The sequence below is a fragment of the Cottoperca gobio genome, chromosome 9 (assembly GCF_900634415.1).
Source record: "Cottoperca gobio chromosome 9, fCotGob3.1, whole genome shotgun sequence".
In the NCBI taxonomy this organism is placed as follows: domain Eukaryota; kingdom Metazoa; phylum Chordata; class Actinopteri; order Perciformes; family Bovichtidae; genus Cottoperca; species Cottoperca gobio.
The window spans coordinates 8,054,204-8,071,298 of record NC_041363.1 but is presented as its reverse complement, the minus strand read 5'-3'; the positions used below and the strand labels follow the sequence as shown (position 1 = coordinate 8,071,298).

The 17,095-nt window shown below is 40.9% G+C and overlaps 1 protein-coding gene across 1 annotated transcript in view; it reads right to left on the bottom strand.

The window, feature by feature from the left end:
- mctp1a (multiple C2 domains, transmembrane 1a) overlaps window positions 1–17,095 on the bottom strand; it is a 123,505-nt gene that overhangs the window by 83,046 nt on the left and 23,364 nt on the right. The window contains 1 exon segment of the mRNA XM_029439876.1: window positions 663–783. Within this exon segment, the coding sequence (XP_029295736.1) occupies window positions 663–783 (121 nt within the window).

The following is a 17,095-nucleotide window of genomic DNA, read 5'->3' as shown; positions in this document are numbered from 1 at the left end:
GTATTCGAGATTAGCCGTGGACAGACAGTACTGTATAGTTTTTACTTGCACTAAAAGCCTTGATCACACAGGCAATCACACTGGGGTATGATTTATTTCACAAAAGTAACCAGGAGATCATATTAGTATCTTTTACTGGGCTCCAAATGTGACAATGTTCCAGCTTAAGCCAGCGTTGAATTCTTTTCATGCATAGATGCACAGGAAACGTGCCACATCATTCCTAGTAATGCCATCTCACTTCACACATTGACAACGAGCTGTGAGGACGAGTCGTGCGATTTTAATAAAACACTGCAAGGAAAGCCAGACAAGAGAGAAGAAAGGCTGCGAAGCGTGAGAAAGAAAATAATAGCGATGAAAGGTGGGAAGAACAATAATGCCAATAGAAATATTACAGTGACAAAAAGAGGCCAGTCTACAAATGGGAGAAGACACCTAAAGATAACAGACAAATAGAAAATACAATAACAATGAAACTGAGCATAAGACAGTTCTTTGGAGATGGTAGCATCCTGGTTGCTGGACTGTGTGTGTCGATGAAAAGAGACCGGGACAGGGTAGCTTTCATTTGGAGGGTTAAATAGTTAAATGTCCACCCCATCTCCCTACATAAACCTCAACGCTGTTAAAGTAACAAGATGAATAAACAGAGTTCCTACCTGTCCGATCTCGGATGGCCAGGTTGTTCCCTTTCTTCAGGACGATATCCAGCTGGTACATGGCTGGACTAGGAGGTCGAGGCGGGGGCTCTGCATTACTGGGCCCCACAATGTTGATGCCCTGAAGAGAGATCAAGTTACAGAAGTTATACAGGTTTACCAGTACAGTGCCACTAACTCCCGCGGGATCATTAAAAAAAAAAAGAACAGAGGCAAAAGAAAAGAGCATTGTAAAATAAAATACCTGAGGAAAGGAGAGAAGACTTACAGTACATAAGCCACACACAATAACGTTTACTTCCTATATGGGCAATCAGCAAGCACAGGAGACTTTGGACTGCCATTTGAAAATGGTCAATATCTTAATACATTTTTGAAGACGATCAGCTTCATATAGCTATTTCCATATTAAAATGCGGATAGATCTTGCTCTAACTCCAGCAACACTCCAACAACCATCAACATTTAGAGACAGTGAATGTTAAACTTTAGCTAATGGCTTCTTGGAGTGTTGTGTTTTGATTGTTTGTGTGAATCATCTCTGTGGCTTTATATGTCACGTTGTCACGCTGTTACCCTGAAGTCACTGCTGTACTTTCCTCGGACAGGAATCCCCCACTGGCTTAAGTCGTGGTTCCCCTTGGAGATAGAGGTCCATTAGCGAGCCACATGATTAACAGGGCTATGCTCTGAGATCCACTACAGCCAACTTTCTTTCTCAATCTCTTACTGATCTTATTCTCTGACCCTCATTCCTCTCTCCTCTTCATTAGACAACCCATGCGTGGGCGTTTCTGTCATGTCTACGCAGCTATCTTATTCTGAGTGAGGCTAAGAATAACTATACAAAAGCAGAAAAATGCTCGTGGGCCACAGGGAGGATTCTAACAGACTGCTAAGGGTAACAACTCCCACTAGAGGGGAGCATAAGAGCAGAACGATCTTTGAGCTAATCAGGGTAAGGATGCTTGGAATATAGCAGAAGACCCAGGAGTAGACTCCCCATTAACTCTGTCATCGAGACGCACACTTACTATGCTGTCAAAGCATTTCCTGTACTTGTTAATAACATAGTTTCCCTACAGGAATAAAGTCTGATTGCCATAAAAAAAATTAACTGACCATGGGTCCGTTTTTTTTTTCTTCCAAAAAGAGGCTCAGATGAAAATCCCTTTAATAACTAAAAGGGATTTGGGCTGCACAATGCATCGTTTTAGCATCGGCATCGAACATGAGAGAGAAACAGGAGAAACATCTGTTGTATGGAAATATTTCAGGTACAGAAAGGTTGGTGTTGACTGAAACGGGTACTTTGTATATATTGCAATGTTACGGTTGCACGTTATTGGAAAGAAAAACTAAGGATGATAAAATAAACCCAGAATATGCACAGCAATGTGCATTCAACTGTTCTTCTATTCTTTAGAGACAGCCCTGCACTGAGGCTATAGGTTAATAATAGTGAGTATAATTACACTGCAGTCCCTGCTGACCCATAGCGACAATCTTGGGCCTCACAAATGACTATATTATATAATGAACATCATGCTTAACTATCATTTTAGATTATATTACTTGGAGGAATATCAAGATAGATGTTTGCAGTTCAGGCATCAGCTCACTGACACTTACGGGAGAGTATTATTACCACATTAGGAGTTATCATTACGTAATAATGAATTTACTTATGATTATGGATATGAAAATGTGCATGTGTAGATGTTCGTTCAGACTACACGCAGCAGTATTACAAACCACAGCAGCTGGCTGAGAAATGTGGTGCTGTGTAAAGCTTGGAGTTAACAAATCTCCATGGAACTGAAAAGCTTCACAGCACCTGCTGTCAAACACGCAGAAAAACAGAGGGAAATGGAGTGTACCTTTTTGGGGGAAAAAGGAAAATATACAATAAAAACAAAAACAGAACAAAATGTAATCTGTTAGGTAACAGGTGCACCAGCTCAACAAATAGATCCTGGAGAAATCTGATGTGAACATTCAGGGACAAGTTAAAGCTGTGTCTTCGCAAAGGATTAACCTGGGGTCAAAAGTCCATGTAAGTCACTGTAATTGAACTGTGTGTGGAGTTGCGAGCGTCTGACTACTAACATTAAGCCCTTTCGTCTATAAATCTAACTAATGAACAGAGACAAAAAGACACACAGAGCAACACAATGTCGAGCCGGGTCACATCATAACACACAGCGATTAAGAAAAAGCACGTGTTGTTTTCTTCTCTGCTGCACATGTATGAAATCTTCTGTATTTTATATTTGTCACCGACACACAAGTGAAGCACATACACAAACATTATGGGATTGGAAATGGCTTTGCAGAGAGTGCAAGCTCTTTGAGTGAGGGACGGTACACACGAGAGGATCAATGGAGTCTTTGCTAAAAAAAAAAACGAGCAGTTTAAGTTTAGGGTTGCATATCCAAACTCATGGGAGTGGGTCAGAAGGGCGGTAATCTTGACTGAGCACACACTATACACACATTTTACAGTGGCAGAAGTTGAAGAGGAGACGAGAGGAAGGAATAAAAAAGGCAGCTAAGATTCACCCGACCGCACCTGCTCTGTGTTTCACTGTGTGATTCCTTGAAGCTGAAAGAAATAAACAATTGCTACCACAACCTCATTGTAATCCCTCTCCTGTGTCGGAGGGAAATAAACATTCTGGCTGAGGGGGACCTTACAGAACAACAGACTGGGTAAATTGTGCATATTTGGCCGACACTTCATCGCATTTTCTTTGCAATGAAAGAATTCTGCGGTGACTTACAGGATATACACACAAAAAAAAAAGCAAGATTACAAGAGTTTATTTAAGGTCTCTGAGCACAAACACAACTTAGATTTTTAACGATAATTTTATGCAAAGAAACACGAGCAAGTTCTGTGTGAATAAATAACAGAGCAGCAGCACAATGCAAATACAGGAAAGAAAGGAGCTCCATTACAGCTGCATGTGGCACCGATCCAGTGAGAGTCAACTATCAGAGCACTTTACATTTACATTGAATAATCCCTGGAGAACTACAATGAGAAGTGCTTTGTGTATTTGGATACAAGCCTTCAGCATTTCGCAGAAAACCCTTCGGACTGAATCCATTCAAATATCAATCAATACTCATTTCTTTTTCATCAGAGTCCAACGTTGCAAATACTGATGGAAACGTTGCATTTTCCCATCATCTCCAGGGGGGCTGTTTGCATGTGATTGCAAACACAAAGAGTGCATGCGTGTGTGTTTTGCTGCCTGTTCCTTCATGTGTGTGTGTGTGTGTGTGTGTGTGTGTGTGTGTGTGTGTGAATGTGTAGGGTTATCAACATCAGAGGTAGGAAACGGGATCCTTCATCATTACCTAAGAAGGGTGATGCATCACACTTCTGTGATGAGGATAAATATTCAATAGGATATTTTACACCGATGGACTCCAGCCAGACACAATCATCTGTCGTTTACAGTCTGAGAGAAAGGGCACAAGAGGTTTAGGAGTACTTTATCTTGATATGCTGCATGCGCATTAGTTCAGCTCTGGGACATGTTATGAAGCCATAAAAACGACTTAGTCAAACAGCCTCGCTTCTATTGACTCGCCTGAACAGGTACCGTGCTGTACAACAAAACTCATAAAAGATCCACACACACACACACACACACACACACACACACACACACACAATGCTGGTATATCATTCTTTCAATGTGCCAGATATAAAAGAAAACTAACAGCAGGTTTAGTGTTGAACTAATGAACTGAATCTGTGACCTTTCAACCAGCACTTTCTGTTCTAATGGGGAATACATTTTGGCTTTGTAGGTCAACATCTTGCTCCTGAATCTGCAGTGTTTAGGGCACAGTATCCAACTCATAAAAAGGAAACGCGTAGCAAGTTCAGTGTGGCAATGTGGCAAACGTCAAAAGACTAAAGTTGTTCATCTGGCAGCTTAAAGAAGTTCCACGTCTTTTCAGCACCAAGTGTGGCTCGTCACCAACGATGTACTCAAAAGCCAGACATGACCCATAACTTTCCACTCCAGGCTCTGGGTGAAAATAGCCAGTTGTGAAAGGTTAAACCAAAATCCGGCAGTAATAAAAACATGATACTATTGTGAGAAGCTTCTGGCTGAAATATATTAAAGTGACAGACTAAACAGGAAAAAAAAGAGTAAACTATCTGGGTGTTTGTGAATGACTGCTCCTCAACCCTCCCACCAAATGACAACAGAACACATTAGGGGCATCTTTGAGCATGAGATAATAGATATTTAGAAAGTCAACACTTATCCTTGTACAAGAGAATAGGGTTCATTTCCAAACTTGCTCACAGAAGCATGAAGCACACATGCAGAGTTAGAACTTCAGCCTCCTAGCTCCCCTCTGGTAATAATTCAACCATTACACAGAAAACACTTAGAATCCATTTTCTTATCGCTTTACCCCCAGGGTGACCTAGTGATGGTGGTGGCTTATGGTGACATTATTTTAAGAGTTGTACTATACGACTGTGTTGTGCCATTGCGTTTCAGCAGAGCCCCTTAATATCGACTGCTGCTTGAAAGAACGGCCTACTGGGAGACTGTTCTTACATTTAAGAGGGCAAATGGGTAACAGTAACAGAACTGCTTAGAAAACTTCTCTTCTGGGACATCAACCAGAGTCATATACTTGTAATCCGGGACTATATGTCACGACAGTGGTGTCTTAATGGAGGAGGAAGCCTGTATTTAGCCCTGGGCACGGTGTGGAGCCAGACTCTCGTTTCTCACAGCGATGGCAGGTCATTTCCTGCATAACAATAACCTGTTCATGCTTTGCTCATTAACAAAGGACATTGTGACAGTTCTCCTTGGGTTAGTAGAGATGCCACTTCCTGCTGCCAAAGATTTAAAAGAATCTCTCTGAAAATCTGCTTTTCTGTCCAAGAATCTTCAGAGTTCTTTTTATTTGCTGTTATTTACTGAAGGTTGAAAAAGTTAGTTAGCTTTTGAGTGTCATTTCATGTGTAATCCCTAAAGCTGCACACAAAGCATCTTTTTAGAAAATTAATAAATAAGCATAGGCTAAAAAAACATCCATCAATGGATGATGTGTGAGTCTTTGTATGGATAATGAATGAAGGGTTATTTGCATAAGACATGACTAATTCATTTTTCCATTTTAGCCAGTTGAAATGTGACTTACTCCAGTGCTGCGATGTTGTGCTGTGATGAAAACCATGAGCCACCAGCTCCTCAAAGCCATAACCTGAGCAGTTTAGTAATGATCGGAAATATAATCCCCTTGCCTTAATTGAAAACAAAACTGCTCTACTACAGTACAATAATCAAAAAACATTATGGAGGTAAATCCGGTAAATTTAGGCTCTTTAATTAAAATCATTCAAATGTGCAATCATCAGTCAACGATGTTTCAATGATGGAACTAGCAGGACACTAGCAGGACACTAGCAGGACACTAGCAGGACACTAGCAGGACGATGCAGTTGTGTCTCTCGGGCTCATGTGACTCTGATCCCTGTAAATAATGTCGCCTTGATGTGTTGATGAAAACATGAATGGAAACTATGTTTTAATAAAAGGCAGCTGAGCATGCAAACAGGAAAACACATGGGTAGAAAATGATTAATTAATAAAAAAAAAAACAAGAAGGAAACTGATATTGAAATGCTTCCTTCCTGGAGCAGATCTATCGGAGAAGGTTATAACTGGGACATAATACTGAAGTCTGCATCTCTCGTCTACTCTATGAGGGTTTGTTTCTTTGAGGGTATGGATCTTGTTCAGGCAAAAAGTATAAGATGCGGGATAAGTGTTGCTACGCAACCACAAAAAAAGAACCTCAAAAATATAATTAAGTTCACAGATAGAGATAAAAACATATCCCCTTGATTTCCACAATGAACACAAAAATAGTGTATCATGAGAGCAGACAAAGTGAGTATGACGTAGGAGGGAGGCTGAGCCTAACCCAGTTGCGTTATTTCACAGGCTAATGAAGCGTTTCCATATTTCTTTTCTTTATGGATTATTTTTAAGCCACAGAGCCTTAACAGGCTTAGCATGCACACGATATGTTATCGTCCATCAAACATACGTACTGTATAAGGTTTCAAAAATGCAAGCTGAGCACCATATACACATACATACACATTTTGCATATGCACATAGAAACAGGAGGAGATAACGCGGCTGAAACCATTAATTTTAACGTTATTACACGTGTAAAAAAATAAGATTTGTAATGAACACCAGCCCGTTCCAATCTTCTCCCTTGGGTGTGACGCTTCACTATTTCTACCCTTAGCCTCTGACATATCCACCAACTAAAACATAAACAGTAAAAATACATTTCTGAACACACATGCAGTGCATAGACACTACAACACTGACATAAGGATAGGAAGGCTCTTGAGGTCTGTCAGATAGGCCTATTGAATTGCTAGAAATGCATCTTTCATGTACTGGTTCTAAATATAGGACATATGGGGGAGGCAAAGAGAGGAAGAAAAAAAAAGATTCAGGTTGAGGTTGCTTCCAGCTGTATGTTACAGTACACTACAGTATGTTTCTCCCTCAAGACCCTCGTGACACTCAAAGCATCTAATGAAGTAAATTAACAGTGTGATGTCCAACTATAACAGTTGAACTGCATTTATTTTGTTTAGTTTTTTCATATAATCCATAAAAAAACTAAAACTATAGTTGATAGAATGATGTGCCAGAGTATGTAAGCATCACATTAAGAAATATCATTCAGAGTTTGAAACATCATGAATAAATTGTTCTATTTGTCATCTACCACTTCACAAAGTCCGACTTAAACTCACAGAAAAATTGCACTTAAATCCCACACATTGCTGATCGAGCCATATTTCAGCCAGCCTTGGTCCCATATGGTAAAGAAAGTGGTCACTTCATCAATGATGTAGTAGTGACTCATCATTATTCTCCGCTGCCTCTTTTCAACAGAATCGTCTACTCTCTCCTGCTCTAGTTTACTTTCTTTTTCTCTTCTTATCAGTTAGACTTTGTGACCGTATCACAAAGCCCTTTTCCACTGCTATGTCTTAGACTCATATTAGTTAATATCATATTAGAAAAAATATTGGCACTATATTATATATGTTTTGTTCAAACAGATGAGATAGATACATGTGCACATATTTCTCTTTTTATAAATCACACAGTGGCAGACACAAAGCCTTGGAAAATGTTCCCCATTATACTTTCCCAGCCAAATAAGCTACTACATTAACTACCACCATCTCAGGGCCATTACTGATGCTCTCCACTCCCGAGTATGTGCAGCCTGATAATGTGTAATGTGACAGAACACAGAGCCAGTGCAGAGCTCAGACAGGTAGAAAGCCAACAGCCACTCGGCTAGATAATGAGGTCTCTTCGTGGTGTACTTTTCCTAACAACAGTCTAGCAGTGCACTGTACAAAGAGCAAGCTTCTCCACTTCCTCTTATAGCATCTTAGATAAAGCTGGGGTGAGTCTCTTGATGCAGCCGGTGCTGCGGATAACAGATCCACTCTATGAAGTATCTGCCAGATTTCACATTAAAAATACTGAATCTTGAATCTGTCAATGAGGGGAAACATAACTTAGTCATTTGCATGCACTGCAAACATCTTTGTTTATTATTACTACTGCATTTTCAAGTCTTTTTAATAAAGATGGGCGGTGGTAAAGCCTAAATTACCACATCAATCACGTTGATCGTGAAGTCACAAGACTTCCTCACCTGTCTGCTATTATTAAAGGGAACTTTTTATGTTGCGACACATCTTGAGTAGAAGAACAACGCTCGCTCTCTCATTAATCTGTGTTCAGATTGACTCCTAGCCGAGTTAAAAAAAAAAAAGGACTTTATTCAAACTGGGTGGTTGTCAGCCTGCACATGCATGAGTATTTGTGGACGAAGACAGGGAGACAGAGGACCAACCGAGGACAGAAGTCTCTGAGCTGACTTGTGTTCCCCCTATCTGTTTTTGACATCCAGTTCAGAGCAGCAGGAGAGCTGCATACATTACTGTCAAAGCCATTATGATTACCCCGCAGTTCTCCAACCCCGAGGACAATGTTGAGCTTACTGCTAGCAAGGAACCTTTTAAACCAAATGCTGGAACTGTAATTATGTATGCATGTTTACACGTACATAAATAAACACTATATTAAGCATAATTATCACAAATGTATCTGAAATACAGCTTACATTTATGTTATTGTGTGTTACATTTGCAGTAACTACAATTAAGTAAGAACTTAAAGTGGAAACAGACAGTATTTCAACTTGTATATTATTGTTGGTGCAGACAACCAAAGATAACCGGATCTCTTTACATCTTCCTCAGAGCTACAAACAACACCGGACACACTGCCTGGCTGAAGCTGCTGTCCAAAGCAACAAACAACCGTAAGAATCCCAAAGAATTAGAAACCCACGATCTCAGAGCTATGATAAGAGGCAGAGGAAAACAGCGTGTAGTATTAATAAGTAGGCAAACATTTAGTTTTTAATGATACGTTAAAGTAACTAAGTGTTTGCCACTTTAACCAAGGAAAGATGAAGACCCAGTTAAAAAGACTCACACAACCTCTATGTGTCATACTTGACAACTTGTCTGAATTCATTAAAATGATCCACCCAGTGAACCTGAGGCTTGCGTGTGGTGACAGTGAATGCTTTGGTGTGTGTGTGTCGTTATGTAACGTTTTCTCTTTACGTTGCAGCAACGCTATGGGGAATTAGGGGACCAAGTGGTTATACTTGAAAGCCTGGTTTATGTCCAATAAACATGTTAAATATTACATTAAAACAAAGCCTGGACAGGACAGAGAGAAGGAGAGAGACAGTGGAATAAAGATAAATAGAGTGAGGATGGAAACATCATCACTTTAGTACAGGTCTTTTCTCTGGACCACAATACGTCACCAGACTTAAAACAAAAAGGAGCAGAGCCCTTTTGCTCTGAGACATCACCATCATGATCCCTCTTAATGTCAGCCCAGCTGCCCTGAGTGTGACTCCAATCTAGAGCTCTGACACCACACCCACACAGTAAAACCCACTGTCCATCCTTCCTGCCAGATGTGTCAAGAAGACCCTCCCTCCCAGTAGTACCACATGTCAGGGCTGAGCTGTGTGGCTTGGCCCACTTTGGTTTATGGTGAATTGGGGGGTCTACCGATAAACATATATGGGAGGAGACCAGACGAAGGGTGAGCCTCTTTCACGGCAAATCCCATGATGTACAAAATTAAATTGTAATCTATTACATACATATTAATATTGCAATACATTATTTGATCACCTCTGAACAACAAACAAATGTAACAAGATATTTAACCCTATTTCTCAGATGCCTGATCAGAGAAATACTGGAAATCAAATTAAAAAGGATTGCTGCGACACAGATTCATTTAATCTACGCACGTTATGCCAATCGTTGTATTTCTGTAATCGATGACGTCTACGTGTCACCCCAGCCCTCATCGCCATTCATCTACTGCAGTAATGAAGCTTAATGAGGCATTACTTAAATGAGAGATGGGTTTATGTTCTTAATGTTCTCGATGCATACATTTTCTCTCACGTCCTGTCGCATCCGACCCGTGATTTGTGAGATAATAGTCCAGTCTATGGATTAAGAATCCACTTGCTAATTAGTTTTATTTGCTGAAAAACGTGGAGCTTATTCAGTTTGTTAGAATGCTATTGGATGTCGAGGAAAAGGCTACATCATTAAAAAGCGTGGCAGTAGACAAGAATAGTAACGTTAAGTTCTCAGTTTATCAGTTGGTTTCGTTAATGAACGCAACAGTATGTTACTTCCCTTTGCAACCACTCTACTGAGAAGTAGCACATAGTGAGAGTTGAGATAAATTACACTCACAGGTACTTTGCTCTCAGAACATATGACACATGAATTTGCCAGGTTGCAGGTTAACGCTACAGAGACAGCACTCGTCAGACAGCTTCACAACACAGCCACTCTTCATAAATAATGAAGAGGAAAGATCCACTTCCACTGAGTAAAAAGGACGGAGGAGGAGGAGGAGGTGAAACAAGAGCACAGGGGGAACAGAGTGAGCGAAGGTAGAGAGCGAAAAAGGAAGGAAGGCAGCTTGGAAGAGTAACATGAGGTGTACATTGATGATCGGAAAACAGCACACGAGTACAACTAGAGATTAAGGCAGCAAAGAGGAGGAGTTATGTGGAGGGAAAAAGACGACAGGTAGATGGACAGACAAGAAACCTTTTTGGTACGCAGACACAAACAAACTCAAAGAGATCAAAAAGCAGGAAACATCTCTCATATTGGCAGACTGCGGAGCATTAGCAGGTTTTCAACATGCGTTTGTCACCACTAAATTCGGTGCGCTGACAAACTAAGCAGGGAGTGTCAAGTGTTGCTGACATCGCAGTCACACAAGCTGCTCGCCCCACTGCCAACCCAACCTGTCAACCGACCAGAAGCACGTCAATGCCAGTCTGAGATCACGCTGACACGCCTCACAAACAATGCGGCTCTGAAAAGAGAAGAGCGCATCCGCCAGGAATAACAGCCTCTCTTTGCTGGCTCAGCAACTTCACAGCAGAACAGAATCAGCCCAAAAACATTGTTGATGGGTTTTCCTCCAACACACCAACAACACTGTGTGTGTGTGTATATATATATATATATATATTTGGGATTCCAGGAATCAAAAGATAGAAGCATTACCTTTTTGGATCGCTTTCAAAATTATTTACTGGCATGTGACAAAGATACCTGTTAATGCATTATTAATTATAATCTTTAAATGTTGAATGCTACCTCTCATTAATCGTTCATTAGATCTCCCTTTAATAAATCATAAAAAGGAGGATCAAAAGTATGTCATAAATCAAACCACTGATTTGTGGAAAAGATGCCACTCAATCAAAATGTGCAAATACTAAAAGTAGCAATGTGATTATGTTGGTAATGTGAGAAGAGCATGTTAATCAAGCTCATACTCATAACTACTACTGCTACTAAATAGATTTGTTTTGTATTATGTAAAATGTTCTAGTTTAAATTAAAATCATCCTGCTTGAATATTGCTTGTTTAGGTTATGTAAAAGCCCCTGGGATTCAACCTGTTGAGCATCGTTTGCTGTATATGATTAATTACACTTGTTTATGCGTCACTTCTTGCATATTGAAGAATGAAAAACAACTTGATAGATTCATAAAAGATGTAGCGTTTTAATGGGAGTGCTGTGCTGGTCTGATACATGCTGTTCACTTCATGATGTATAAAGAAGCACCAGTGCCAGTATGCCTAACATCTAACAGCGTTGTTTCTGTTATTCCTTACTCGTACTGCTGCTTGTTATCATAAGCAACCATCTCTGACACTAAGGAGGTGTAAAATAAGAGATAACATATTATCATGTCATTTCAAATGCATTCCTGTGTGATGCAGTGCTACTGTGAACCATTGATACTCCTACTATATTGAAAAAAGAGCCTGTAGTGGCATTAGCATTTTTTGTCTTGTGATGTGCAGCACCTTCTCCGGTAGCAGACACACTAATGACACGGAGGGGAGATTCTGGCATTTCTTACTTTATTATTGAGATTTTCCCCTTTTTCATATCAATGTTGAATTCCCTAGACTGAAGGCTGCCATGTGTTATGATATGCTCCTCTTTTAATTACATCCACAGCATTATATTGACTATGTGTGACAAGGCAGGCCTCTCTCATCAGTAGCACTGCAGCAGCGAGGGCACCACCAGTTCTCTCGCCGTCTGAGTCGTGATGCTGGAATATAGATCTGGTGTGAAGAGCATCTGTTCAGATACGACCCGATGCATTTCATAAATACAGTATTTATTTAGATCATTCCATTTTTTAATCATCTGCATCAGCTCCTGTTTTTCATCTGAAATGCTCTGAAAGCTTTAGATGTTGTGGAGAATAGCAAGCTTATCAATTAACAATATAATCAGTGGACGCTGCAGCATGTAAGACAATGAATAGTTCGGCTCTGAAAAAGGTTAGGAACGCCGACCAGATGGGCTGGCTTCATCCCGGGCGTCTATACCAAAGATTTACAGGAAATATTTCATTGAGAATTGATAAAGCTAAGCACTAAATCCATTTCTTTGTGAGAAAGTATCATGCAATAAGTCACATCTCGACTTTCAATTGATAAAACAGTTGGTCTCTGTGGCAGGTAGTGCCTTCTCTAAACACCGTGATGATCAGAAACTGTGGCACCATCTCCACACTGACTGACAAGCCAACTGGCAGAATGACAAGAGTGTGTACCTTTCACACCATTACCTTTGCTAGAAAGAAATGTGAGACTGAAGTGACTGAGAGGTTAGAGGGATCGTAGGAGTAAATAGTATCACTGCAATAAGCAGGTGATGGATATGAAGCAATGTGCCAAGTGAGGAAAAGAGACAGAGGAATTGTAAAAGGCATAGCAAGACGTGGTAAGATGCAAACCGAGTGAATTTATCCGATTCATACATACCAGCCAAATGCTGAAACTGTTGGCTGTTGGCTGAACTCTGCTAGGCGCGTTGACAGGTAATCAGTCATAGTTTGGAAATCCTTTTAAAATTCGGAAAACTCAATTTAAAAGCATCTCAGTAGCAGAAGTGGCTGATGAATGTTGTAATCTAGCAGCCTAACCTGTTTGGTCATAAACATAGTTTGTTTCCGAGCCAGAGTATGTTTTGTTATTAAATGAATGGAAGACTCCAATAAATCCTACGGACTGCAGGGATGACGCTGATGCAAACACTTGAGTCTATACTAAGCCGAGTCTGTTAGGGGTGATTTTAGCATGAGCCCATCCCAGCCATGCATGCAATGAGTTTATCTAATATATAAAGAATAAAAAAGTGCATCTTTTAGTTTCAGGTTTTCAGCTCCTTTCCCAAATTATCTTCCATTTACATACATCTTCTGTTATTAGCTTTCATGTATACTCATGTATGTATTGAAAAGAAAGTATGCACAGTATTTGAAATGCAATACATGACAAAATGAATGATCTAGTCACAAGTCAGAAACATTACATTCTACATAAGGACTGCTGCACTTACTTAAAACACATTAGTCTCTCCCAGGAGAACTTCGTCGTGTGCATTATGCATGTCCTGTACTGAGTGTGCAAGCACTAATAAGAAATACTATTCAGGAATTCAGACACAAGTTGCCACTTTTCTTGGAAATGATTCTTTTTAGATGACACAGACATTTTGAGGAGGGATGTGAAAATGACCGTTTTCTCGACTGATTTTCTTTTGCCATAAACCGATCTTGAAAATTGATGAGAATTCTACTTAAACAATCAAAGGGTGAAAAGAAACCCTGCAATGTATCCAGCATTTGTCGGATGAGAGGAACACAAGTGGAGTCACTCGCATCTTCTTATCAGACCATTGCTCTTCACCCTCCTCAGGCTGTCTTTTCTCAAATCAAATTTCACCTTGCCTCGATTGTACTTTTCTCCTCTCACTTTCTGTCATTTTCCTCGTCCATCTCTTTCGTTCCTGTCCCCCCCCCCCTCTCCCACAGTCGCTGCTATTTTGCTCTCATTCTGAGCACGTTCAGCACCCAGCCTTGAAAAACAGGAATTAAGGGAACAAGACTGCGGCTGGAGAGACAGGCAGAGGGGTGCGGACCAGGAGTCGGTGAGGTGGGGGGGGACATCAGCCTTAATTCCCTTCAATGGGGATGCTCTCCTACAAATCTAGCAATCTATCCTTCTTCTGGTAAAAATGGAAGCACAAACGGGAAGACAGCATCAACTGCATCAAACCGTACATTTCTGAATCCAGAATGCTTCCTCATTTTTGTCTCTCTTCCTTACACTTATGTTTTACATCCCTATTTTTTCATTCTGTTCACCCCCTCTGCCTCTCTTTCTTACTGGCGACTGACTAACAGTCCCATGTCATGTCATGTCATACTAGTAGCCAGCTCAAGTTCCACATTATTGGAAACTGGACACAACACACCCACTGCACCTGCACCCTGCCATACTCGCAAACAAAAACACAATAACACCTGCACATAGTGTTAAGATGGCCAGTGGCTATTGGCAAAACTAAGTGCAAATCATCCACATACACAAAAGGGGGTGCTCAGGTTTATGTAAATACTGTATGAAAATATGTTCTGCATGCAAATGTGTGAACGTGCTGTAGTGATGGAAACATTTAGCTGATGAGTGGCACATTTTAATCCTCACTGAACTGTCTCAAATCCTCTGGACTGAAATACTCTTGAGGGAAAGGAACACTCATGTAATGCCACTCTTAGCTTTCACACTCAATACACAGATATGTTTAAGAAGCAAGAAACATCAGCATACAGAAATAAGTAGCATACAAGGAAAAACAGCAGGTAGACAGTCAAAACAGCATTGCATATATGTTCATTTGTGTGTGTGTGTGTGTGTATACCTACAGTAAGGCTTCGTCCCGCAGCTGAGAGAGGCAGCGCTAACATCCAGACACTGACCACGTTCCACTGTACTACAGCTGCTGCTGCTGCTGGCTTACTCTCCTATATGAGAGCGAGACACACAACGGCTCCCTCCTTACCTTGCTCACACACACACATAGCAAAGGACAACCAGCTGTGAGGTTTGTGCATACCCCACAGGCAGCCATTCAGCATCACAACTCTGCAGATTTCTCTCTCTCTCTTTCTCTCTCACTCTCTCACTCTCTCTCGCTGTCACTCACACACAACTGTGCAGAGATGCTGTCGACTGACTAATCCTCCGAGATGGAACTATGTCACAAAATCTTAAAAGGGCCACTACCACTTCTTGCTACCAGCTGCTGTCTCAAACGTCTGATGTTTAGTTAGTAGTGGTTTTATCTGATGATATATGCAATATTTATTGAACAACATAACAAAGAGACAGAAAGTGACGGAAAGTGCTAAGCGAGAGAGGCGGCAAGAAAATTAGGTTAATGGGGATGAATTACAGAGACAAAGAAATCATTTATGTACAAAAGGATGTGATGGGATGTCAGCAGGAGGAGTACCTATAAGGCAGGGGTGTCCAAACTACAGCCAATTAAAAATAAAAAATTTAATTGGCCCGCAGCAAATTCTAAAAGTATAATAGAATATGGCCCAGATAGAAACTTGCGCTTGAATGTTTTGTACATCTTTGTTCAAACACAGAAACACAGTTCTGTAGTGTCAGATAAAGCTTATGCTTTTGATTTTTACTCGATTATATGTGATGAGCGCACAGATGTGACAGACACCGCGCAGCTGTTCATTTTTTTTTCCGGGGAGTTGGCGATAACTTTTGCGTTATGGAAATGTCACGCGTTCCACCCACTATTAGTTTGTTTTCACCTTGTCAGTAATTCTCTTATCATTTCAGATCCTGTGTCCTCCTCACCGCCTGCAATCAACTTATTCCCCTCACTTGGTTTCCCCAGCCCATCTCCTCACCTGCTTCTCATTCCCTCATTAGTCTCTCAGAGGATATATACCAGTTCTCTCCCACTTGTTCCCTGCCAGATTGTCTTGTGTTCACCTGCCAAGCTCTCCAGCGATCTTCTAGTCTGCCTGACCTGCCCGTTTTGACCCTGCCTGCCTGTTTCTGGACTCTGATTCTTCTGCCTGCCCCTTAACTGGATTTGTTTGCCTTTTGGACTGATTTACTGGTTTTTGACCCTGACCCTTACTGAGTAAACTGAACTATATTGTATTCTGCCTGTCTCTGTGTCGTGCTTTTGGGTTCAGTTCTGTCGGTTCCAGCTAACCTTACAGGAAGAGCTGCTTGGTCTTAGGAGTCTAAAGGGCACAACATAATTCGAGCATGAGGACTTTACCACAGAGAATTTCAAGCTTTCCTGTCTGATGTCGATGCTGAATATGGAGACGTACTCCACAGTTCTGATGTGCGCTGGCTGAGTCGCGGCTCCGTGCTGCAGCGGTTTTATTCCCTGAGATCAGAAACCGACCTGTTTTTGAAAGAGAAGGACCGACCTCTTCGTGAGCTGAGTGACCCTCCATGTTTGGCAGACCTGGCATTTTTAGTTGATCTCACTGATCATCTCAACACTGAACAAGAGCCTACTGCGCACATGAAAGCATTCTGTGTGAAGCTCCGTCTCTTTGAGACACAACTACGCAACTTCAATGTTGCGCACTTCCCCACTCAAATATATATGAGCAAACATTTTCTGTTAACTCTGAACAAAAGCAGATTGAGAACTAAAATGACCGACAGCATCTCTGTGATGTCCTTCGTATCTCAACCACCAAATTTACTCCTGACCTGCAGCATCCTTCAGTCCAAAGCGCAGCATCACTGCTCCCACTGAGTGCAACGCTGTTCCCATTATAGGAGAGTTAAAAAATATATATATTTTAGGCAATATACCTCAAAAGT